General features: G+C 37.3%; 1 protein-coding gene across 1 annotated transcript; it reads right to left on the reverse strand.

The window, feature by feature from the left end:
- Positions 1–1,089: 1,089 nt before the first annotated feature.
- Positions 1,090–23,005, reverse strand: LOC310640471 (claudin domain-containing protein 1-like). The gene is made up of 5 exons (XM_083362763.1): positions 22,913–23,005; positions 11,098–11,396; positions 4,125–4,229; positions 2,750–2,887; positions 1,090–2,642 (listed from the first exon to the last, which is right to left on the reverse strand). Exons 2-5 carry the CDS (start codon positions 11,381–11,383, stop codon positions 2,425–2,427), a joined length of 747 nt encoding a protein of 248 aa, XP_083218889.1. The 5' UTR covers positions 11,384–11,396; positions 22,913–23,005; the 3' UTR covers positions 1,090–2,424.
- Between the last annotated feature and the right edge of the window lie 1,582 nt (positions 23,006–24,587).

The following is a 24,587-nucleotide window of genomic DNA, read 5'->3' on the forward strand; positions in this document are numbered from 1 at the left end:
AGGTGTAAAAAACTAATGCCAAGTAATATTATAAACTGCCAACAATTGATGGTGCTAACATGTTCTAACATGCTCTCTATATCTGTTCTTTTACTTCAGTTGACAGGAAGTGGCTGTGAGAAAATGCTGATTGTTTTGTGAAATGAAATCCTGAAATGAGTATTCATCAGTGTTTTAAGCAACATACTGTGATTAATTTTTTAACTGCTGTCCTTCCAATCAAAGTATGCACAGCCTTATTTTCTATAGTTTAGAGGAAAAATATATCTCAATTTGCATAGAAAATATATATTTAAAATCAAAGGATTTCCAATATCTTATGGTATTCTGAGATGTCTTTTTTAAAAATAAACTACCCATTCCTGTTCTGCCTAAATTCACTATATTCAAATGAATGGAAACCTGTTCTAGAACACAGCAAAGCAATATTTATTCAACACACGCTCTCATGTTTAGAACATATAAGTTTTGTGCCTCAGGCTAGAGGAGTTTAAAGTATGCAAATTATTAATCTCATCTATTTTGAAGTAAAGTAGGATGAACCTTTGACAATTAAAAACACACAGTAGGTTTCAACTAATAAAGAGGCTAATATAATGCTTTTTGCTGTAAATTCAATTCAAACTCAATTTTTCCCCAATAATCTTGCTTTTTTTCTAAACAGCTAAATGGAGTTGCCATTCATTTATCATGAGAATCAGACACTTCTCTGCAATATATATATCAAAATTTTCCGGAGTAAAAACTTTCAACAGCATTCTCTTTGCTCTCAGAATACATGCAAAACTAAGTACTGTATTAAAAATGTATTTGAGTCAAGGAGAGAAGCAACCTAGAACTAAGGAGAAATTTCCTGACAGAACAATTAATCGGTGGAAGAATCTGCCTCCATAAGTTGTGAATGCTCCAACACTGGAAGTTTTTAAGAAGAGATTGGATAACCATTTGTTTGATATGGTATATGTTTCCTGCCTGAGCAGCGGGTTGCACTAGAAGACCTCCAAGGTCCCATTCAACTCTGTTATTCTGTCTAACATTTTTGAATTCTTCAGTGAGAATGAATAATTCCACATCTTCCTTCTCCCACACTGTATTTTAAAAAAAGCTTTATTGCACACACATACATGTTTTATGCCCTCTGCATAAAAGAAGAAAAAGATATTTTAATTTGAAGTTGCAAGGCTGGACACAGTCTTTGCAACATACATCCTAAATGTAGCTATTTATTTGTAAGGATTCTGGTACAAATATTGATAATGTCAAGTTGGAAGCATTGTATAAATTTTCTTACTGAATATGTATCTTTTCTTCTTAATCTTGGTTTTGTAATTTGAAGTGAAATCAATGCACTCTTCATTTTTCCCCTTTATATATCTTGTGATTTGAAAAGGAAGAGGATGGATGTCAAGATTTTAGTTAAGTGCATTAAAATGAACTATTATATCACATGTATTGTCTTCTATTAACAGTCACATACTACTCCAGTAAAGTTAATGAGTCTTAACCCAGGTTTATTTTCTTAAAACAAAATTGTTTGCTTAGGTGACATGAATAATAATTCTATAAAATGTAGTATTGCATAAATAAAATATTTAAAAAGTCAGATTTATATACAGATATATTTGTCAAATTAGAAAGTAAAACTTGTTACGGATGCTTCTATTACAAGAGAGAGAGAAACGCACACACAATCTTGATAATTATTTCACAAGATTTAAAAATTCCACAGTTGTCAACCATTTCATAACAATCTGGACCAAATAGATTGAAAAAGACATAGTAATAGGTCTGAAGAGGGGAACAAAACTGTATGTCAACCTTCAAGGAGGCTGCATATTTACCACTGTGAAAAATGTGGTCCTGGCTTATCTGATACACATTCTAAAAAGGTAAAAGGTAAAGGTTCCCCCGCACATGCATGCTAATCGTTTCCGACTCTAGGGGCCGGTGCTCATCTCCTTTTCAAAGCCGAAGAGCCAGCGCTTGTCCGAGGACGTCTCCGTGGTCATGTGGCCGGCATGACTAGACGCCAAAGGCGCACGGTAACGCTGTTACCTTCCCACCGTAGTGGTCCCTATTTTTCTACTTGCATTTTTACATGCTTTCGAACTGCTAGGTTGGCAGAAGGATACACATTCTATCCATTTTAATTTCATCAAGACCTTTCATCCCCTTAAGGATCCTATGTTGGCTTTGCAGATGAAGTTTAGATGTATTTTAAAAATGTGTTGAAATCTTATAGATCTCTGGCAAGAAAAAGCAATTCCTCAAAATCTGGTGTCTACGTCTCTTTAATTCCAAGCCATTTCAATAAATGTAATTAGAAGCATGCATCCTCTGAAACAGATAAATAACTAATAAAAACAGCAAGGAGATTAAAAAAAACTATGAAAATTAGAGACTTGAGGAAAAACGGGGATCTTATTATGCCACTCGGTAGGCTTTCAAAAGTGTGAATTCTTTCCTGTTTGTGCGTGCAGCCCAGATGAAAAGGGCAGCGGCCATGAACTGCAGAGGTGCTGACACACAAGCCAGACAGAAGGACCAGCCAAATTGGCCTTGCACTGGAGGAGGAGGTAGTTTCTTATGGAGCAGCTCAATTCCAGCTACATAGCAGCCAACGGAACCCAGTGTGCACAAACCTGGTGAAAAATCAGCAAACAACAATTAGATCAGAGCAAGAAATACTTGCCTTGTATTATTAAGGCATCCATGTGTCAAGCAGATAATGTTCCTCAAGATGACTCACCAGCTAGGAAGTGGAGAACTCCAGTGGCAATGGCAGGATAGAGACTGTGGCAAGCACAAGCACAGACTCCAATAAGTGCTCCAAAACACATGAGTCCTAAACTGACAAAAGGCAGGAGAAACTGCAAGCGCCAGAGATCTAAAGAAAATAATAATGGACAAATGAAAATCATTAGGCTATGCCACTGTTTGATATAAGGCAGCAATATTAGAGGACTTCTGGCCTTCCAAGCTATCCTTCCTGCCCATTCAGCCTCATGTGAAGTCTATGTTCCCACCAGTGGTGGGATTCAGCCAGTTGGCACCACTTCGGCAGAACCGGTAGCTAATTTTTTGTTGCCCAGGCCCAGAATGGACTTCCGGAAGTGGCATCCACCCAGAGAACTCGATGTTCACATATTTGAATCCCACGACTGGTTCCCACCCTAAAGCCTTGAAGCACTCACAGAGTTATCTAAAGCAGCAATACCCTTTCACCCATCTCTTTCAGAAAGGACAGGGAAGCTAGACCAGCAAACTACCATTGTAGTTTGCTCCACCAAACTACACTGCGCCTTGGTGGAGCAGTGGGCTAATGCCTCCTTAAGTAACACCAGCTGCCTGCAATTAGTGCAGGTTCGCATCCCACCAGGCTCAAGGTTGACTCAGCCTTCCATCCTTCCGAGGTAGGTAAAATGAGGACCCAGATTGGTGGGGGCAATTAAGCTGACTTTGTAATAATGCCGCTTGGGGTGTGTGTGAAAGCCCTAATAAGCAGGCATATACATAGAATGAAGGCTACTGCTAAGCTTGTAAGCCGCCCTGAGTCTTCGGAGAAGGGCGGGATATAAATGGAATTAAAATAAAAATAAAATAAAATAATTGTAAGGTGCTCTTTCTGCTTGCTCTTATCAGAATGGCTAGTACAAAGTGTCATTTTCTTGACAAGAGTTTCAAAACTCTAGCCTTACTTTGCACTAAAATACTAAGTAAAATGACATTTTTGAAATTCTTAACCCCTAATTATAAAACTACTATGTATCTCATAACACCTACAACCTCTTCAGATATCATGAAAAAGAATTCAAATTGAATATTTTTTTCTGAAGTGTAAAAATAAACCTAGATCTTTTAGAAAAAGATATCAAAATCTTATGGGATTTTAGTCATTTCAGTCTTTATCATTCTCATGTAACTAAAATCTTAAAAGTGAGATTGCTAAGCGATTATGAGATTAGAATAATGTAGATTATTCCTACATTTTGCCCATTTTAGAAAATATCAATCTATGCAATTCTACATATATTAATTGGTGGAAGCCTACTTTGCCGTTTACCTTTGCGAGAGAAAAAACATTTAAGCTATTTGTTTCCAATAAATAAACCAAGAATACTCACAGGTTCGGTTCAGATCAATGCCACTATTATGATTCCCAGGATCTTTGTATTTTTCCATGAATTGATCCAAAAAAGAAAAGCTGACACACTTTGTGACCATCTCACCTTTCAGAATGAAATAGATATTTTTATTAGGCTGTGATTTTTGTTTGATCATCTGCCTTTTATAAGGTACATATTTATTAATAAATAGCTAAGGTCCTTTGTTCCTACTTTAAATGATCTTGAGTTGACATAAGGATGAACAGATTAGTTTAAAACAGCTTTTATGGAAGAGAAGGGCAATATTTTAATGTTGAGGCCTACAACCCTTTAAAATCCATTCAGGGCAGAAGCCAATTAGTGAGCAATGCTGAAGAAAACTGGTTGGGCCAGAGCAACTCATTCTTTGTTTTTCATATCCTCTTTTCATTCTGTGTGCATTTGATTTTTATTCTTTTTCTAACATCCTTTTGTTTCCCCCAACCCAGGAAATTGCCAGGGGTAGATAAATCTTACAAAGGATCTGCATTATTCACTTGAAACAAGTTTTGAAGTCACACCAGAAGCCATTCAAAATGAATTAAAAGTCTTACATGGCCCTAGAGAAGGAGTGTCAAACTCAATTTCATTGAGGGCCGCATCAGCATTGCGGTTGCCCTCAGGGGGCCAGGTGGGTATGGCCAGGGTGGGCGTGGCCTACTGGGTGGGCGTGGCTAGAGTGCGTATGGCCTACTGGGTATGGCCAGAAGGAGGGTCTCTGGGCCAGGGCAGTGGGGGCCGTTCCCTCACTGTTTCCAGGATGGCTTTGCGGGCCACATGAAACCACTTCGCGGGCCGAATCCGGCCCCCGGGCCTTGTGTTTGACATTTCTGCCCTAGAGTTACAAATGTATTTAACTCTTGCTTTAGAGTGTTGCAAGATTTTTGATTATGCTAATCAAGGAAAAAACTGTTCTGGAATTTTAAGATACAAGTGTTTACACAAGCCAGATGATTAAAAAAATGTTCTAAATTAATTTATTTCAATTAATTGTTATAAATCTGAACATCTCTTTTGTGTTCCCCAAGCCAGAAAGGATTCCTAAAATTAATCAGTGATTTAAATGTAATTTAGCTTTAGGTGTCATCGTTTTAAAAATAGAAAACATATTTGATGGCTTTCAAAATATTATCTCTTTGATTTCTTTTAGTGCCATGCAAAATTTGTTTTTCTCAAAGTAGACATAACTTTGCTTGTAAACTCCTGGATTTTCATTTGGCATTCCAAGATTTTGTTTTCCCTTACAACACATTGCCATGCGTATTTATTCAGAAACTGGATTTAAATAACAAAAAGAAAAAAGAAAATCAATTTTTAAAGACATGATTTTTAAAATAAGAATTCAGAATTTTCCTAAAATACTTTTGAGAAAATGAACCCAGTTCCAATATATCAGAAGGAATTATGTTAACTTCTGCATTATATTCTATGAATATGTTATATTTTATAACAGTATGTGGAAGGGAGGCTCCTAATCAGATGGACAGGAGGTACAAATGGAGATAACAGTCAGTCAAGCCATCAGCTTTCTTGTTTTAAAAGTTGCAAAAGAGAAAGAACGGTAGACAGCTAAAGTAGAAATAGGTAAGGAAGAATATGAAATGCAAAAGAAATGAAACAAGAATCAGACAAATGTACTGTCCCCAAAAATACAATTATTATGTTGAATAAACCTATCTAGCATGAAGGATTAAAAGAGGGAATCTATTATGGCAACAAGATTCTACTTTGGAATATTTGTCACAAGCCATGAATGTGAAGGAAAAATATTTTTATGAAGAATTCAAGAGTTGATTGTCTAAACAAAATAGCATCATGAGAACTTTTTCTCCTTTGAAGATACTTGCCTGAATATACAGGATCTTCAAATTAGTTAAAGGTCATACGGCTAACTTTTTCATTTCCACAACTTTTGTCTAACCTGGACACAGTTTTTTGTTGGCTTAACTTATCAGACTTCAAATAAAGCGTCTATCTCTTTTACAGCTTTGTATTGGTGCACACTTTGAGTAATACTAAATTAACAGCAGGAACTTAATTAAATACGTTAATCTATTTATTTTGAAAGATCTCTTCCCAAAATACAAGACTTTGATTCTGTCCACTTGTACCATGGAGAATGTCTTATCGTTAACTAATAAGAGAGTTCTAGTCACATCATGTATGTGGGGGAAAAAATTATACAAAGAAGTTAAAAAGTGTTAATGGTTAGAGAATAGGTGAAATTATATTTACAATAAGAACCAATTAAATAAGCAAAAGGAAACTTTAAAAGCTGTTCTATTTAAGCCACCAATTCTCCTTCTGTAGGATTAACAATATTCATTTGAGCAACATGAGTGTTATAGAAAAGAGGCTGCAACCCAACAATAAAGAATGGATCTCAGGGTAATTTTAAAAAGTATAGAAAAAGAATTAGAAAAATATGCCAATAATCTAGCAGTGATAGATGGAACAAAATCCACATGATCCAGTTTGTGTGTCAAGAGAAGAATAGAATATCTTCCTTTCTTAGATAAATTACACATCAGAACTGCATATATTATTTGAATACTGAGATGTAGCAGCACTAAAACTGGAAAGAATTTCAAATTCAGGTAGATAGCCTTATCACAAATAATGCAACAAATGTATCCATGAAAGAAGGTAAGAGAGTGAAGAAAGCTTAAAGCTAAAAAGATTTGGCTATAATGCTTATTTGATGTTAAAAAAGATTTCAGTGCCCAGAAATAAAGACTAATTTTGTGAATCTCCGAAACAATTCTGCAATAACGAGACGAAAGCAGGAGGAACCAACTTATTTGTGAAGATGCTAGATGGAACTCTATGGATTGTTTTTAGCACTGTATCGAGAATTGGCCTAATCTAAAATAATGAAGAAACAGAACTGTCGTCGATAAGTTTCTCACCAAAGGACTATACAAAGAAATGATGAATTTATGTGGACTATCCTAAAGTTTGTTTCCATTGATTTGAACAAAGTACTGAAAAATACCTGTTATACTGCTGGTGGTGTTGAGGTTTGGAAGGAATTGACTGAAACCTTGAAAAAAAGAAATGTAATTACAGAGTTAAATTATGGGCATTAAAAACAAACAAGATCATCTTCTTGCCAATACTTTCAATTCTTCCTCCAGAACCAATCCTTAACTACTGAGAAGAGAAGTTGATATGGATACCCTGCAATCATCTTCTGTAACAACACACTTTAATGAATTTCAGGATTAAAGGTGACCTCTATCAGGTTTTAAAGTGAGCTCTACTAGTGAGCTGGTAGGAGAAATTTAATCATTTGGCTTCAGAGACTAATGGAGTAATAATCCAGCTTTTAATAAAAAGTAGCTACTTCGACAGATGCAAAGAGAATTTTTAATTCACCGATAGCTGAAAAAGTAAGAAAGCCTTGTCTTTCCTTTCCAGACTATGAACAAGAAGATACAGATGAAATCTTGGTTACTTACTGGCTGCACCAATGAATTAAGTTTCTTACAATGATTTAGCCACGACAAATTTTGTATTAAAAAAACATTTGCATATGTAACAAAAATAACTAATTCCCCCTTGTCAAAGAACATGAAGAAAATTTACCTCAATAAAAAGTATACAGTGTTGTACAATCTGAAAGCCTAACTGGGGATGCTGATTATTCTAGCACACTGCAGTAAGATAATTTCAAGAGCCTATGATTAATTAAACAAATTGGTTTACCTACTAATGATATTATCAGTATCATCTATTTTTAAAGGAAATAGAATAATCAGATCATGATTCAATGAAAGCCTGTTTGGCACAGTAGTTTAAGGAGCTGGACTGGAACCCAGGATACCTTGTGCCATGGAAACTCATCTTTGGGTCATTCTCTTTCTCACAATTCAACCTATTTCATAGAATGGTTGTTGTGGAGAAAAATAGAAAGAAGAACTGCTACATACATCATCATCATCATCCCCTTAACAAAAGGCAAGGTATGAAACTAACAATTAGAAAAGTGAATTTGTAATGAATTCCCCATAACTGCCAGAAAATTCCCTAAATGTTATCTCTGAAATTCCAATGCTGCACAATTTTAAGCATATTCAGGAGGAGAAATCTTTTTATTAAATTAGGTATTGAAGAAAACATAGGATTAACATATAGCAATCCTTATACAGAATACTCTTTCCCTTTTATCTCTGCTTGCTACGCAAACATAACTTTTTCTCAAATGTCAGTGTTGTTTCTGTTATGAAAGATGGAATAAGCATTGTTGAAAAGCTAATTTGTATTAAAAAAATAATAAATGCAACATTTCTCTATCACATTATTCCCTACTGTAAATATTTCTATTATGCAAAGTACAGAAAAGGAGTGAAAAATATTAAGCCACAAAAAGACAAGAAAAAAGTATACAGCTAAAAATAATTTATATCAAGACTATCCACTACATCTCTTCAAATATTTCTGTTGTGAAAACCAATCTTGCTTTTACAAGGTCAGTTAATTCATAAATGACTTTTTGTTCTTTAAACATCTGGCCTTACAGTTTTTGAGGATGTCCTCAATTCCATCAAACCACATTTTTTCAGTCTTCTCCTTCCTTTGACCCCATTCACTCTTCTAATATATGTCTTATGATTCAGTCCTCATTCCTTCTATTATATAACCAAACCATTTCAAAATGTTTTCCATACTTTTTGATTTTGCACTAACTCTATATTTATTAAACACTCATTCATTCTTCATTCTACTTATTTTGCCCCATACATCTAAGTGTTCCATTCCCAGTGAATTCAACTTTTTATATTTCTTCTGCTTCCATATAACAAAGTAGACAGTAGCATACCCTTATTCAAAGTCATGTTTGCTTCTTTTGATGTTATTCATGAAAGACCACATATTATCTAAGGCCCTTCTAGCAGCACTTGCCATGATAAAATTTCCCTTTCTGGCTCCTTCCCGAATTAGATTTCATAGCTTGGAAGAGCCAACAGAATTCAGCTAATTAGCTGACTGCAGCTCAGACAAAGGAGCAATATAACAATGTCCATCGTTTGAACTGATCCAAATTCCCACCTTCAGAGAAGCTATCCCTTCAGGAATTCAAGTAGTATTTTGAATGAACTCAATAAAAAAGCATTGGTGAACAGCTGTTGATAGGAATCCTGTATATTCATTCTCTATCTTCCATTGACTTCTAGAAGCTTTAATATCAGTTCTTGAGATCCAATTTGATCTCTCTTGAGAGTGTCAGTTTGGTTTCATGGTTAAGACACAAGCCTAGAAAGCCAGGTGGGTGATTCTGGGCCAGTCACTCTTGCTTAGCCCAACCCACCTCCCAAGGTTATTGTTGGGAAAATAGGAGGAGGAAAGCGTGTAGGCTATGTTCACTGCCTTACTTATAAAAGGCCACCAGAAATCTTATTTATTCAAGCCATGACACACTTCCATATACCTGTGTTGTGAATATCCAGACTTTGACACTAAATATCCAGAATTCCTTCCTTAAATAAAGCAGGATCTCCCACACTCACACCTGATTATTATCCCATTGATTGAAACACCTGATTCTAATTTCCCCTTCAAATGAACTAATAATCCTAGAGCAGGGGTGTCAAACTCGCCACGTCACGTGACATGTCACGACGTACCGCGACTTTTTTTCCATTGCAAGCAATGGGGTGGACGACATTTCGCCATGACACATCCGGCTCACGGGCCAGCAGTTTGACACCCCTGTCCTAGAGGTTCACATACATTTGGCCCACAAAAATATGTAACTTTAGATCACTTTCCTCAATAAATCAGTGAATAAATGTAATGTTTTGACTCAATTGTTCAATTAGTTTGCCTTTTGCTGATCTATACATTTTGCAATAAGTGTTGTCTCCAAATATTTTGTTATCTTCTCCAAGCTATTTATAAATTTTTCTCTCTAATTAAACTCCCCAAATCTACTGGCATCCCTTGGAATCATCTCACTTGTTTTTATGCAATTTTGTTTTTGCTATTTGCAATTTGGTCATTGTTTTCTGCCTCTGTAATTTGATTTTTTTTATTTGAAGATAATGTTTCATATACTGCATTCTTATCCTTAGTGTTTATCCTTTTGTTTCAGATGTTACAGCAGGTTTAATATAAGCTTTCAATGAATCCAATTTAACTTTCAAATCTTTTTGTTAAATCAGTTTAATTATATTCTTGTTCTATTTTTAAAATTTCAAGTCAGGTTTTTGTTCTAACGTATGCAGTTCACTTTGGCATAGATCACCATTTTCTAAATAATTAGGAGTATTATTTAGCTCTGCTTCCCCATTGACTTTCTCAGGAAATCGGCAGAGAAGATTACAGATGGCAATCACAGAATTGTAGAGTTGTAAGTATGAACAGGTTTCCAAGCACTCAGATGACTATCACATGACTTCAGGGCAGTGGTGCAAAGTTCTGCAATGGCTGGAAATACTTTAAAGGCTATAGAGCACCCTATCTGAGGCCACTGTAATTTAGGGCCATTATTAAACAAATGGTCATAAGTTGAGGATTAACTGTAATATTTTGTAAATCCTAAATCTATACCTCTTTTTTTTCCTGTCTTTCAATGTTAGGGGGGGGGGGGCGGGGAAAACAGTTGCCAATTGCATGTATTAAACTTTTCCCCCTAAAAATTTGTATATGAAGTGAAATGTTGAGCAGGAAATGAGATTGTTAAAACAGTCCCAGTTCCCCGTATCATACCCATTTTTTAAAAAGTAGTGATAAACTTAGAACAGGGGTAGGCAACCTCGGCTCTTTTATGACTCATGGACTTCAACTCCCAGACTTCCTGAGCCAGCATGGCTGGCTCAGGAATTCTGGGAGTTGAAGTCCATGAGTTATAAAAGAGCCAAGGTTGCCTACCCCTGACTTAGAAGAAGTAAAGAAATACATTATAGCACAGAGAAAGATACATTACAGAACCTCTTTAGTGCAAACTTACCTGGTGAATTATACCAATGAGAGTTTTCAGACATCGTGATACATCTCCGCCACAGCCCGATGGTGCCATTCCATCGAAAGAGTGCTTCAGTGTAAGAGTTTTCATCTGCATTTTCACCAAAAAGTTCATCCCAAGTGGCTTTACTTTCACTGTTATTTTCGGGAGGTGATGGGTTACGGTACTCAAACCAAAAATCTGTGCCAATTGAGGCTGCCAAATAGATGGTAGAGATAAGACTGAGCACACAGGCAATTACCAGAGCAGTAGCAAAACGGTTATCCATCATGGTATCTCAGTTGCTGTCAACAAAAGGGGAAAAAAGAAAAATTTGCATCAACAAAGGAACATTAATGCATGAGTGCTAGCAAAATATTCAGATCTTTCCAGTTTCCTCTTTTAGATGATCTTCAAGATAACTTTCACATTTTAGATTACATGAAATTATAAGTGTCCAAAAAAGATAGTTATTCGAACATCAAAAGGAGAACACTGCAGCAGAAGAGGCAACAAGGTATAGCAGGTAGTATTCTAATAAATAACGTTCATATTTCCCTCCATAAACACAGTCTTCTCCCTGCTCAGCAAGAATTTTGCATAAAAAGAATTCTCCAAATCTAGCCCAACACATGCTAGTGGAAGGAGTAGAATATTTATTAATTTGTATGTATTATATTTTTGTAGGGACGCAGTGGCTCAGTGGGTTAGGACGCTGAGCTTGTCGATCAGAAGGTCGGCAGTTTGGCGGGTCGAATCCCGAGTGCCACGTAACAGTGAGCGCCTATTACTCGTCCCAGCTTCTGCCAACCTAGCAGTTCGAAACCACGTAAAAATGCAAGTAGAAAAATAGGGACCACTACTGTGGGAAGGTAACAGCGTTCCATGCACCTTTGACGTCTAGTCATGCCGGCCACATGACCACAGAGACGTCCTCAGACAGGCTCTGGCTCTTCGGCTTTGAAACGGAGATGAGCACCGGCCCCTAGAGTCGGAAACGACTAGCACGCATGTGCGGGGGAACCTTTACCTTTACTATATTTTTTATCCCACCTTTATTACTTTGTAAGTAACTCAAGGCAGTGAATATATAATACTCCTTCCTGTTTTCCGACTTCCGGTGGCTGCGCAGCGCCGGAGACAGCCTTCCCGGGCTGCCCGCGGCTCAGCTGTGTGTTTTTTCGCCCGAAACAGCGCCGATCAGCTGTTCGGGCGAATTTGAAGCCCCCTCCTCGGGAGAAGAGGAGGGGGTGAGGCCCCAGGTAGGGGTAGAGTTCTCCGGGGCCGCCTGAGCTTGGAGCTTGGGCGGCTGAAGGATTGAACTCCCCCGAAGCCTGGGTTGCTCCCAGCTGGCCAGCGTCTCTGCTCCGGACTTCTTGGAGCAGAGCCAGGCGTCTGCGACCACCCCTGCCTGAAGAAAGGACTATGGATTAAAAGGAGCAGGCAGAGCGGTACAAGAGGAAAAGGTGAAGAGGATTATTTTATTTTACTCTCGAGCTTGATGGATTTTTTAAACTTTAAGTGAAAGTGTGTCACAATTGAAAGTAAAAGATGGCGGCTAAACCTCCCCCTAAAACTCTTCGGAGTGGTGGATCTTCTCCGGTGCAACAATCATCATTACAGGCGTTGCACCCTCCTGATGTATTGACACCGAAGGACTTACGAGATGCTCTGGATAAACATGCTCAGGTACTTTTGGAATCAATCAATCAATCAATGGGTGATAAATTTGCACAGATGGAGGAGAAATTGGAGAAACTGGAGGAGAGAATAGAAGAGAGGATGGAACAGAAGCTCAGCGTGATGAAGGTAGACATTTTGTCTTCAGTGCATAAAGTGGCGGAATGTGTGGATGATTTGGATGAAAAAGTGGATGATTTGACTCAAAAGAATGCCATATTAGAAGCAAAAGTACGGGAGAATGAAGATTTAAGAGTCAAAATGGAAAGGGAATTAAGTCTTGCTCAATATTACCAGATGCAGTTTGCTGTTGGAATCAGAGGCTTAAAAGAGAATGTTAAGGAAGATTTAAAGCAGCTGGTTTCTGAGGCTCTTGAAGTGGTATTGAAACAGCCAGCATCTGAAATAAGAGAAGCTATGGATAAAGTGTTCCGTGTGAATTCATGGATTGCTAGACAGAGAAAGCTACCTAGAGATGTGGTGGTCTACTTTGCAAAAAGAGAAATTAGAGATGAAGTTATACAAGCTGCCTATGATGCTAAAGTTGTGATTGCTGATCAAGAAGTCTTGGTTTTAAAAGAAATTCCTCCAAAGATTTTAAGGAAAAGGAAAGACTTCACATTTCTTGTGCAAGAGCTTAAGCAACGAGATATAAGGTTCAGATGGGAGATTCCAGATGGGCTGATGGTGATGTATGAAGGTAAAAGATACCGGCTGATTACTGTGAAGCAAGCGCGTGATTTTTATAATAACGTTCTAAAAGCAACCCCATTAACACTTCTGGAAGCTGCAAAGGGATCTGGAGAAGGAGAACATCAAGAGGTTGAAGTAGAGGAAGATGGTGCTGGAGGAGATCAAGCTATAACTTCTTTGGATGATCCTGGTGAGCAAAGGGTAACACGTGCTGCTTTAAAACGAGCAAAGAAAATAAAAGAACAAGACCAGCAAAAGTCTTCGGAATCTTCACAACGTACTCATAGCCAAGCAGTGGGAGGAGCACGGCCTAAAGATGATAGTCCTATCAAAACAGTGCTCCAAGAGCTTTGGGAGGATATGCATGGCAACTAAATTTTTAACTTGGAACGTTAATGGACTAAACTCACCACAGAAGAGAAAGAAAGTTTTTCAATATTTAAAACAATTCAAGATAGATGTTATATGCTTGCAAGAAACGCATATCAGAGTTTTGGATCAAAAGTATTTATTGAACTCAAGGTTGGGTACGCAATTTGTCGCTTCTGCAATGAATAAGAAAAATGGAGTGGTTGTTTACGTTAAAAGTGCCTTAACAGCAGACTTAATTGAAGCAGATAAGCATGGAAGATACGTTATGATAGAGCTGCTGCTAGAAGGTAAAAAGACGCTTTTAGTTGGATTATATGCACCTAACCAGCAACAAGCTGACTTTTTTTAGTTTACTTCACACAAAGCTTACCCAGTTGGATTATAAATCTTTTATTTTTATGGGGGATTGGAATGGTGTTTTGGATGTACAGATGGACAAGGCTGGAGCTTTTAAGCGCATTCCAAGTCATGCTAGACTGCCTAAATCTTTTTTTGAAATGAACGATGATTTGGAATTGCGAGATATCTGGCGTGAGAGACATCTGCAGGAAAAGGATTATACCTTTTATTCTGATAGACATCAATCTTTTTCGAGGATTGATTTTATTTTATTGACTAATGACTTTTTTTTGAGGACCAAAAAGGTGAAGATTTGTGCAAGAACTATCTCTGATCATAGTCCAGTATGGTTAGAGATTGATAAAGAGAAAAGGGACAGGCGCTCCTGGCGTGTAAATGAGAACTTATTTAGAAATCAGAGAAATGTGGAAGAATGCAAACAGCGGATGAAGGATTTTTTTGAAATTAATATGAACAAGGGTACCTCTATGGATATGGTTTGGGATGCTAGCAAGGCCTACATGAGAGGGGTGTTGATATATATGAATAATAAACATAGACGTGTTGTGGAAGCTAGAAGGAAAGAATTGGAGAATGAAATAAAGGAAAAAGAAAAGGCTTTGATTTTGAACCCAGAGGATGTGAAGATTAAGGAGGCTATTAAATTGCTAAGAGGACAATTTGATAAACTAATGGCTGACCAAGTGGCAACCAATTTGCGGTTTGCCAGGCATAATACTTTTTGCAACGCTAATAAACCAGGTAGATGGTTAGCTTATAGGTTGAGGAAAAAACAAAGGGCTTCTAATATTGATAAGATTGAGCATAAAGGAAGGGTCGTGTTTCAACAGGACATTATCAAGGATGCATTCGTGGATTTTTATTCTAAATTATATGCTAAGGAGAAAATTAATGAAAAAGACATTGATATATATTTGGAGAATGCTAGCATCCCGGTTCTTACGCAAGTACAAAAAGAGGGGATTAACCAATTGATTACAGAAGAAGAAATTTTTACAGCAATTAAGGAATTGAAGGTGGATAAAGCACCAGGTACGGATGGTTTGACTGCGGCCTATTATAAAAATTTGCAATTAGAGATGATAAAACCGTTAAAGGAATTGTTCCAGACAATTCAGAGGGGGGGAAAGGTGCCACCGTCGTGGAGAACAGCTTTTATTTCTCTGATTCCGAAGGAAGACCAAGATGCTACTCAAGTTAAAAATTACAGACCAATATCGCTTTTAAATACAGATTACAAGATATTTGCTAAGGTTTTGGCTAATAGATTGATGAGGGTTCTGCAACAGGTGATTCATGGGGATCAAACGGGGTTTATTAGTGGTAGGCAAATGAAAAATAATGTGAGGCATATAGTTGATGTGTTAGAGTTTTTGGAAAGGAACAACCAGATCTCTGCGGCGCTAATTTTTCTAGATGCTGAAAAAGCTTTTGATCAATTGAATTGGCAATTTTTGTTGAAAGTTTTAGATAAAATGGATTTTGGGGAAAATTTTTTGCAACCGATTAGGGCACTATATCAAAAACAAACTGCCCGAATTATAGTTAATAATAGCCTGACAGAGGCATGTAATATCGAGAAGGGCACAAGGCAAGGGTGTCCATTATCGCCCTTGTTATTTGTGTTAACATTAGAGATATTATTGGTTAAAATACGGAATTCGGAAAAAATTAAGGGGATACAAATTAGAGATCAGGATTATAGATTGAGAGCATTCGCAGATGATCTGGTTGTTACAGTCACCCAGCCAGAGAACTCTGTTGTGGACCTGATGGAGATAATAACACAATATGGGAAGGTTTCTGGATTCAAAGTAAATATTCAGAAAACCAAAATTTTGGCCAGAAATATGACAGTTTCGCAAAAGGCTCTCTTAGAAGGATTAACTGGATTTGAGATTGTTAAAAGGGTTAAATATTTGGGGGTGTTTTTGTCGCCCTCTAATACAAAGTTATATAAAAATAATTATGAAAAATTATGGGGGAAAATTCAAAAAGAATTGGAGAGTTGGGAAAAATTGCAATTGTCTTTGTTGGGACGGATTGCAGCAGTGAAAATGAATGTCCTGCCTAAATTTCTATTTTTATTTCAAATGATACCTATTCTTAAGAAAGACTCTAATTTGGAGGAATGGCAGCGAGGTATCAATAAATTTGTGTGGGCAGGGAAAAAGCCACGAGTTAAATTTAAGATTATGCAGGATACTCGTGAGAGAGGTGGCCTTAAAATGCCCAATCTTAAACTATATTATGAAGCTGCTGCATTAGTAGGAATAAGTGATTGGATTAATTTGACACAAGAGAGATTATTAAATCTTGAGGGCCATGATTTGTTGTTTGGCTGGCATGCATATTTGTTGTATGACAAGAAGGTAGACAATGTGTTTAGAGTGCATATGTTAAGACAGGCATTGCTGAGAGTTTGGAAGAAGTATAGACATAAGTTAGACTGCAAGATACCACTGTGGGCAATTCCAAAACACGCAATAGAAAATATACATGCTGGTTTCAAACATGATGTGACTACGTACAAGGAGATCCTAAGTCTGGAAAGAAATGTCTGGTGTTTGAAATCATATAGCCTCTTGCGAGAAGAGAAGGTTGTTCAAAACTGGTTTCAATATACTCAGTTACGGGCCAGGTGGAAAGAAGACCAGAAAAATGGTTTTACAATGACTGATGGAAATTTGATAAAACAAGTTAGAAATCAGGGTCCAGCACATATCAAACGGATATATCTTGCATTGATAGAGATTGACTCAGAAACAGAGCTTATTAAGGATTGTATGATAAAATGGGCCCAAAACACCCAGGAAGTTATCACAATGGACACGTGGGAAAAGATTTGGGTGAGGAACGTAAAATTTACACAAGCTCAAAATTTAAGAGAGAATTTTTACAAAATGTTTTACAGATGGCATTTAGATCCTAAAAAGCTTGCAAGTATGTATCCGAATTATCAGCCTAAATGTTGGAGGTGCGGTGATGAAGATGCAACATATTTTCACATATGGTGGACATGTAAAAAGGTTAAGGCTTTTTGGATAAAAGTCTGGTGGAACATGCAGAAGATTTTTAAACAGAGGATAAAGTTTTGTCCGCAACTTTTTTTGTTGGGAATAATTACAGATGCTACAGTTGTGGACACCAAGCTGATGTTGCATTTAGTTACGGCAGCAAGACTTTTGATAGGTCAGTATTGGAAGAAAGAGGAACTGCCGACCATAGAAGAGTGGACTTTAAAGGTTTCCGACCTGGCAGAGATGGCGAAGATTTCGGCCTATTTGAAAGATCACTCACAAGAACGCTATATTATGGAATGGAGAAAATGGATTGAGTTTATCCAGAATAAGTATAGGGTTAAGAAGTTTCATGTAGCATTTGAATAAGTCTTCTTTCTTTTTTTATTTTCTTATTTTAGTTTTTCTATATATACTTAATATTATTAAGGTTTTTTCTATCCTATATAAGCTAGAGAGAGATGGATTTTAGAGTTTACAGTTGTTAGTATATGATTGTTTATGATTGCTTTTTATATATATACCTTGTATTTAGCTCTGGGAAGTTGGGGGGGGGAGGGGGGAGGGGGGAGAGGTAGGGGGGGTGAAGGGAGGGGGAGGGGGGAGGGGGGAGAGGTAGGGGGGGTGAAGGGAGGGGGGGGGGTTTTAAAGGAAAATTGTATGTTAAAACTTTTCAATAAAAAAAATACTCCTTCCTGTTTTCCCAACAACACTCCTGTGAGAAGGGTTGGGCTGAGAGAGTGACTGGCCCAGAGTTACTAAAAAAACAAAAAAGGGGAAGGCTAGGACACAAAATCCCCTAAATTAATAACTGAAATTGAAATTCATATACAGTATTTAATAATTGAAGAAAGAGAAATGTAAGACTGGATAGAGATGAAGAGAAAAATGATTCAAAAAGGAAAGAGAAAAGAGAAAGAAGACCTGTTTAAGAATTTAAATTATAATTCAAGAAGAGAGCAGCAGTAGTTGTGATGTCTGCTTTTCTCATCAATCTCAAGTCATTATCTGGGGTTGGTGGTTCAACTACCAATTGAATAAATATAGTACTACAAATACATGATCAAGAAAAAGAGTTTGGTGTAGTGGTAAAGATATCAGGTTAGAAATTGGGAGACCGTGAGTTCTAGTCCCACCTTAGGCACAAAGCAGCTAGGTAAACTTGAGCCAATCACTTCTCACAACCCTAGGAAAAAGGCAATGTCAAACCGTTTCTGAAAAACCTTGAGGAAAGACTCACTTGGGCAGTCTCTAAGCAGACTCCTCAGACACAGTTAAACAGAAGACAAAAATACATGATCCAGAAAGTCTCCAGGTGTTAGCTAAGCAACAATAATGTAAATGAAAATTTAATTTGAGAGTTCTGTAAATCCTTCTCCATCGGATTCGCAATAGATACAGCTGAAAAGCCTGAAGAGCACCAAGCTGGTCTATTCAGGTTTGAGGTTCTGGCTCAGAGTACTTTGATAAATCAGAACTGACTCACATATTAATTGGGAGCAAAGAACTGTACAGAGAGCAGGCTTTAGATACGTAGTGAAAGAAGAATGCATTGCAAAATGCTTTGCAAAAAAAATACAGATACAAAAACAATCCCTTGAGATATCCAGATATGCACATCTGAAATATGAATCTTTAGTACTTTTCAGTCTATTCCTCAGCTGTTTGAACAGTGTTTAATTCCTGTAATTCAAGTTCAAAAAATGCCCCTCCCCACTCATTTACCATAAATTGAATCCATTCTGTATGATGCCTTTTATTGTAGATCTCAGAGAAAAAGGGGCTAAAACCATCATCTGATATTTTAGCAGAGCTATCAACAAATACATTCTCATGATGATGCCGAATCCAAACTTCCAATCAGTTGACTTTTGGTACACATACACTCATTGTGCTCTTTCTTTTCTGGTTAAGTAGCATTATGCACAGCGCAGAAAAAGAGTAAGAAAAAATACCCGAAGAAGTTAAAAGTCATAAGCTAAGAAAAAGAAAAGGGAAATGGTGCCTAAACGTATTTATACCAACACTATATTTTTCTATCTTTGCAAATTATCCTTGCTTTCATCACATCCAGACAGCACAAATAGTGCTTCATACACTGTTCTTGCCCCTTGACCTTTTCACCTATCCATATTTGACAGTATCATCATCTGCATCCAACCACAACTTTCTCAGCCTTCTCTTCTTACTGACACATTTACTATTGTTTCCTATATTTGTTCTGAAATTTAGTCCTGAGTCATTTTCTCAATATGACCAAGCAACGCACTTCTTTCATAGTAATAACTAACCTCTGCATCCAATATAAATTCATTCAGCACCCTCTCATTCTTGACTCTGTTCTCATTTTACTACATATACATAGCACCACAGATCCCTTTGAGTGTCTCCTGACTTAAGCAAGTCTTTCTTCCATATAAAAAAAGAACAGCAGCACATTCTTAAGCTATTTTGATTTTTTTCGGCATTCATTTAGTTCTTCACAACAGAGTATGCACAACACAAACACTTTCTACCAGCATTTGTACATTTTAAAATCTCTCCAGCCTATCAAGAAACACAAAAGCTTCTTTGAATTGTGTGTGTGTGTGTGTGTGTATACATATACATATATACAGGGCTTTTTTTCTCATAGAACGCTCAGAACGGAGTTCCGGCACCTTTTTTGGATGGAACCTTGTAGGGTAGGCAAGGCAGGTTGTATGACATGTGTGAGTTCTGGCACCTTTTTCTTTTACAAAAAAAGCACTGCATATATATATATATATACATATATATACATATACGGTACATATACATACACACACACACACACACACACACACACATACATATATATAGGTAAAGGTTCCCCCGCACATGCGTGCTAGTCGTTTCCAACTCTAGGGGCCGGTGCTCATCTCCGTTTCAAAGCCGAAGAGCCAACGCTTGTCCGAGGACGTCTCCGTGGTCATGTGGCCGGCATGACTAGACGCCAAAGGCGCACGGAACGCTGTTACCTTCCCACCGGACTGGTCCCTATTTTTCTACTTGCATTTTTACGTGCTTTCGAACTGCTAGGTTGGCAGAAGCTGGGACGAGTAACAGGCGCTCACTCTGTTACACGGCACTCGGGATTCGACCCGCCAAACTGCCGATCTTCTGATCGACAAGCTCAGCGTCCTAACCCACTGAGCCACCACGTCCCTATACATATATATATATATATATATATATATATATATATATATATATATATATATATATATATATATAATTTGCAATTGTTCATTCCACTTTCCCTGTCAAATACAACTTCCTTGATGTTTAATGTAGTTGCTCTCAAATGTATACTCTTTGTTGCATCACATTATCACAACATCAGGTATCATTCACTGCAAATGCTTTGGGTTCTTAGTTAACATGATATTATCTATGTAAAAAAAATGCATGTCCATTCAGATCTCCAACCAATGCAATTTTAACATGAGCACAACCATATACATTATTCATAAATTCATTAAACAACCAGAGTTACTCTACAACCTGTCTTACTCTATGTTCAATAGTAAGCTATTTGTTAAGCATTCCATTTATTCTCATGCATGTTTTACTTCCATAATAGTAAAGGAAGCACCGTATACTGCTTTTATTACATTCAGCAACTAATTCTCAATTCTATATTTAAAGAAACTAATCCACAAAGCAAATTTTACTTTATCATATAGTTTTTCTAAATCAGCCAAAACATAATACATTTTCTTAATGAGAATTTTGCAAAATACTTTCCCAACCACTCTTAATAAACTAACTCCATCCAGTTTTCTTTTTAACTTAGAGAGGAATAAGAGCACTCCTACAATCATGAAGCACAGATTCAATCAACCACTCTCAGGGTTACTCTATAAGTAAAGCACTTCCATATTTTAACATTTCTCCAGTTACACCATCAACAATTGTACTTTTACTATTATGCCACATTCTAACATCAGGTTTTACTTCCTTTTCAATACCCTTTCCAGCATTCCTTGATTTTTTTATTAGATTTTTACTCGCCTTTTTTACTTTACAAATAAGTCATGGCAACAAACATACATAATACTCCTTCTTCCTATTTTTTCATCCTAAACCATTCCATCTTCTATTTTTAATTGCATTCACTTTAGTCTTTTTAACTCACTCCCCCCTCTCAATCTGCATTTTCTTTCCCTCTTAAATCTTAATTCTTTGCACATATTTTTTCCTAGCCATGCATTATACAATATCTTTCTTTTATAATTTCTGCATTATTTTCTTCTATGTATTTTTCTTTTCTCATTTCTGCAGCATTCTCCTCTGCATTTTTTCATCCATTGTGTTTTTCTTCTTCATCTTTCTTTTATACTTTATTTGGCATGAATCAACACATACTTCTGGCATTTAGTATTATTTTCACTGTTCTCCAAACAGGTCTACATTACCTTCCTTTATATCCACTTTCCATTTATTCAGTTGGAAGATTAAATTATTTGTTTTATATAGGACACATCGTTTATTTTCCTGCAACTGTTCTACTTTTATTTTTTGTTTCATTTCCTTCCTTTTCTTTCACGACCATTTATCTTCATTATAGTCTCTCTTTGTATCTTTCCTCAATCTTTCATCACAATCAAATCAAACTTGCTTTCATATTTACATTCATTTCTTGCCACATTAAGGGTGTACATGTAGACATGAACATATATATAAAATTAGTGAATATACCATTTAAGCATATAACAGGAACAATTTAGAATACTTTTTTCTTTCAAAACAAAAGAACCAGATCCTTTCCCCCCCCCCCACCTTATTATGTGAAAAGCTCAAAAAGAATCAGGCTATTGGTCTCACCCCATAGAAGAATTTGATTAGGATGGCCCATATGTTATTGAAATGCTTTTGAACTATAAGGACAACTCTTTAATCATATCAACTTAGGACAGGGACTTTTTAAAGGGAAGGAACACGAAGTCCATTCACTTCTCTCTTCTTTTTTTTCATTAAACATGCTATTTGTGGGAAATCACCACCCATATCTTAGTAAGAGAAACAAATTCTCATGTCCATTTCTGTGGTATTTTTTTTCCAAGCCCTTTTTTCTGGGGATGAGTACAGAAGAGAATGGCATCCAGAATGCATCTTTATAAACCCATTTCATACTCAGTTTTGTGTTTTCCCCATGCAATCCCATTCCTATCTCTCTGAAGGTAATGAAGTGAAAGTTCTCACCAAATACGCCGGGGATGGCACTGTTAAAATATTAGTGCATAGAAAATTTAAAGGCATACATTAGGGCAGGGGTCGGCAACCTCGGCTCTTTTATGACTCGTGGACTTCAACTCCCAGAATTCCTGAGCCAGCATAGCTGGCTCAGGAATTCTGGGAGTTGAAGTCCACGAGTCATAAAAGAGCCGAGGTTGCCGACCCCTGCATTAGGGGATGAAATAAACTAACTGCCAGATTGAGATGGCGAGAGAGAAACCTGCAGGATTTATCCGGCTTCCATAGAGATACGTGACAACTGCCTAAGCAGTGTGACCCCTAATAAAATACAACGTTGCAGCCCGTTTTAGGTAACCAACATCCCCTGCAATGGACCCAACCATGCTCTTCTACATTATCCTCTATTTCATTCACAAATTCTTTCCTTGGAGTACCAGGGAAACAATCAGGGCTCGGTAGGGCCCGATTCTACTTACCTCCCATCGTTCTCCCGACTCCACGGCGTCCAACCCCCACCCCAAGAGCAGCTCAGCCCGGAGAGCGGGAAGCGCCTCCGCAGACGCTTATCCGCCCCTGTGCCGCCAAGATCTCTGGGAAGTGTAGTTCGAATCTTCTTGGCTGCCACGTTCTGAAGGCAAAGTGACACGCTTAGGTTCGCTCCAGGACAAAAAGTTGGTTTTGTTTCCTTATGAATGCGTGCGTTCATGCGTTCCGGGCATCCGAGATTGGCTGCCAGGATTGTTAGATTCAAACGAAAAGGAAGAGAGTTGCGGAAAGGAAAGCTCTCCTAGGGAAATGAGGGCATTGTTAAGTGTAAAATTAATTGCGAACCCCTTAGATTTACAAACGTTGTGGCAGTTTTCCGTGCACTGAATGCCTTTCAGTTCAGTTGTCAGAGCCAGTACATACATTCACAGGACGGTTCCCTTATGAACTGATGTGCTAAGCACTATCCTTCAGTGGGCAGAAAAAGAATACTGGCAAGTATGGCTCAACAAACTAAGATTAGGTAAACTGAAAGATACGAGCAAAGGGACATTAATCTTGCTGTTACATATTTGCATCCTGACATCTGATGCAGATATGTAACATTGTTTTTGCATCATGGTCATGACACACAACAATGCCCCTAACAAAGATTACCTATGCTGGCAGAAATTAGCGATTCCCACTACTAATCCCTATCTGCCTGCCTTCACTTAACATCTCTCCAAAATAATGGGTAACAGAACTTTGATTTTACACATTTCAGGCAGTCCCAGGGTAATGTCAGATGGAGAGAGAAAATATTACTTGCATCTAACTATGGCATAAATCCTGGGAAAATCTTTTTATTGCTATATCCCCTTCATTGTAATCAGCCCAGAGTGTTCACTATCGTGCTTTTAAACTTCTCTTTTAATCTTAAATCAAAATGAGCATTAAAAAAAACCTGTTCCTGTATTGTTTTGTTAGACAACAGAAGCAAATAATTTAAGTTCAGAGCACCAAGGACTCCAATCCTGAGTTACATATACTGTACATATTCTCTTCTATAAAATTTCCCTGAATTTGCCACTATATGTTGGGAGTATTGTTTTCACTGTCCAGAGTAGCAGAATTTTCTGCTGAAAATTAGACTGATAGAATTCCTATGCAAATGTTTACCTGTTGTTATTAAGAATAATTCTGCTATAGAAAAATTAACAGTGCAGGGAATGAGAATTTCCATAAAACCAGTTTTTTATTCTTAGCACTTAATCACTAAATATAATTCTTAAAAGCCAGCAATCCTAAACATGCTTACTTAAAGAAAATCCTTTTAAAATCAGTTGTAGTTATTTTAATGAAAACATTGGAGAGTTAAAATACAAAAACAGCATAATAAAATAACAAATAACAATGAAACAAGGGTTTCTAAGAAAGAAACTAAGGTCATCAATTACAAAAACGGTGAAACACACCCCAGGGTGGGGTTGTTGCTTACACTAGAGCACAGGTCTGCAACCCGCGGCTCCGGAGCCGCATGCGGCTCTTTCAGCCATCTCCTGCGGCTCCCAGTCCTCTGCCATGTGCAGTCCAAAAAAAAAGTGGGACTAAAAAAGTTCAACCAACCAATTCAAATATGCAGGGTAGGTGCATATCTCGCCTTGGCTCCACTCTTCAGTCAAA

The sequence above is a fragment of the Vipera ursinii genome (assembly GCF_947247035.1).
Source record: "Vipera ursinii genome assembly, chromosome: 4".
NCBI classification, from domain to species: domain Eukaryota; kingdom Metazoa; phylum Chordata; class Lepidosauria; order Squamata; family Viperidae; genus Vipera; species Vipera ursinii.

What these genes read in the sequence shown, in the direction of transcription:
- LOC310640471 (XM_083362763.1), bottom strand. Translation starts at nt 11,383, where the DNA reads ATGATGGATAACCGTTTTGCTACTGCTCTGGTAATTGCCTGTGTGCTC. An exon ending in TCATTGGTATAATTCACCAG is followed by an intron (nt 4,230 to 11,097) that starts GTAAGTTTGCAC and finishes TCATTCTGAAAG; the next exon opens with GTGAGATGGTCACAAAGTGT. An exon ending in CATTGATCTGAACCGAACCT is followed by an intron (nt 2,888 to 4,124) that starts GTGAGTATTCTT and finishes TATTTTCTTTAG; the next exon opens with ATCTCTGGCGCTTGCAGTTT.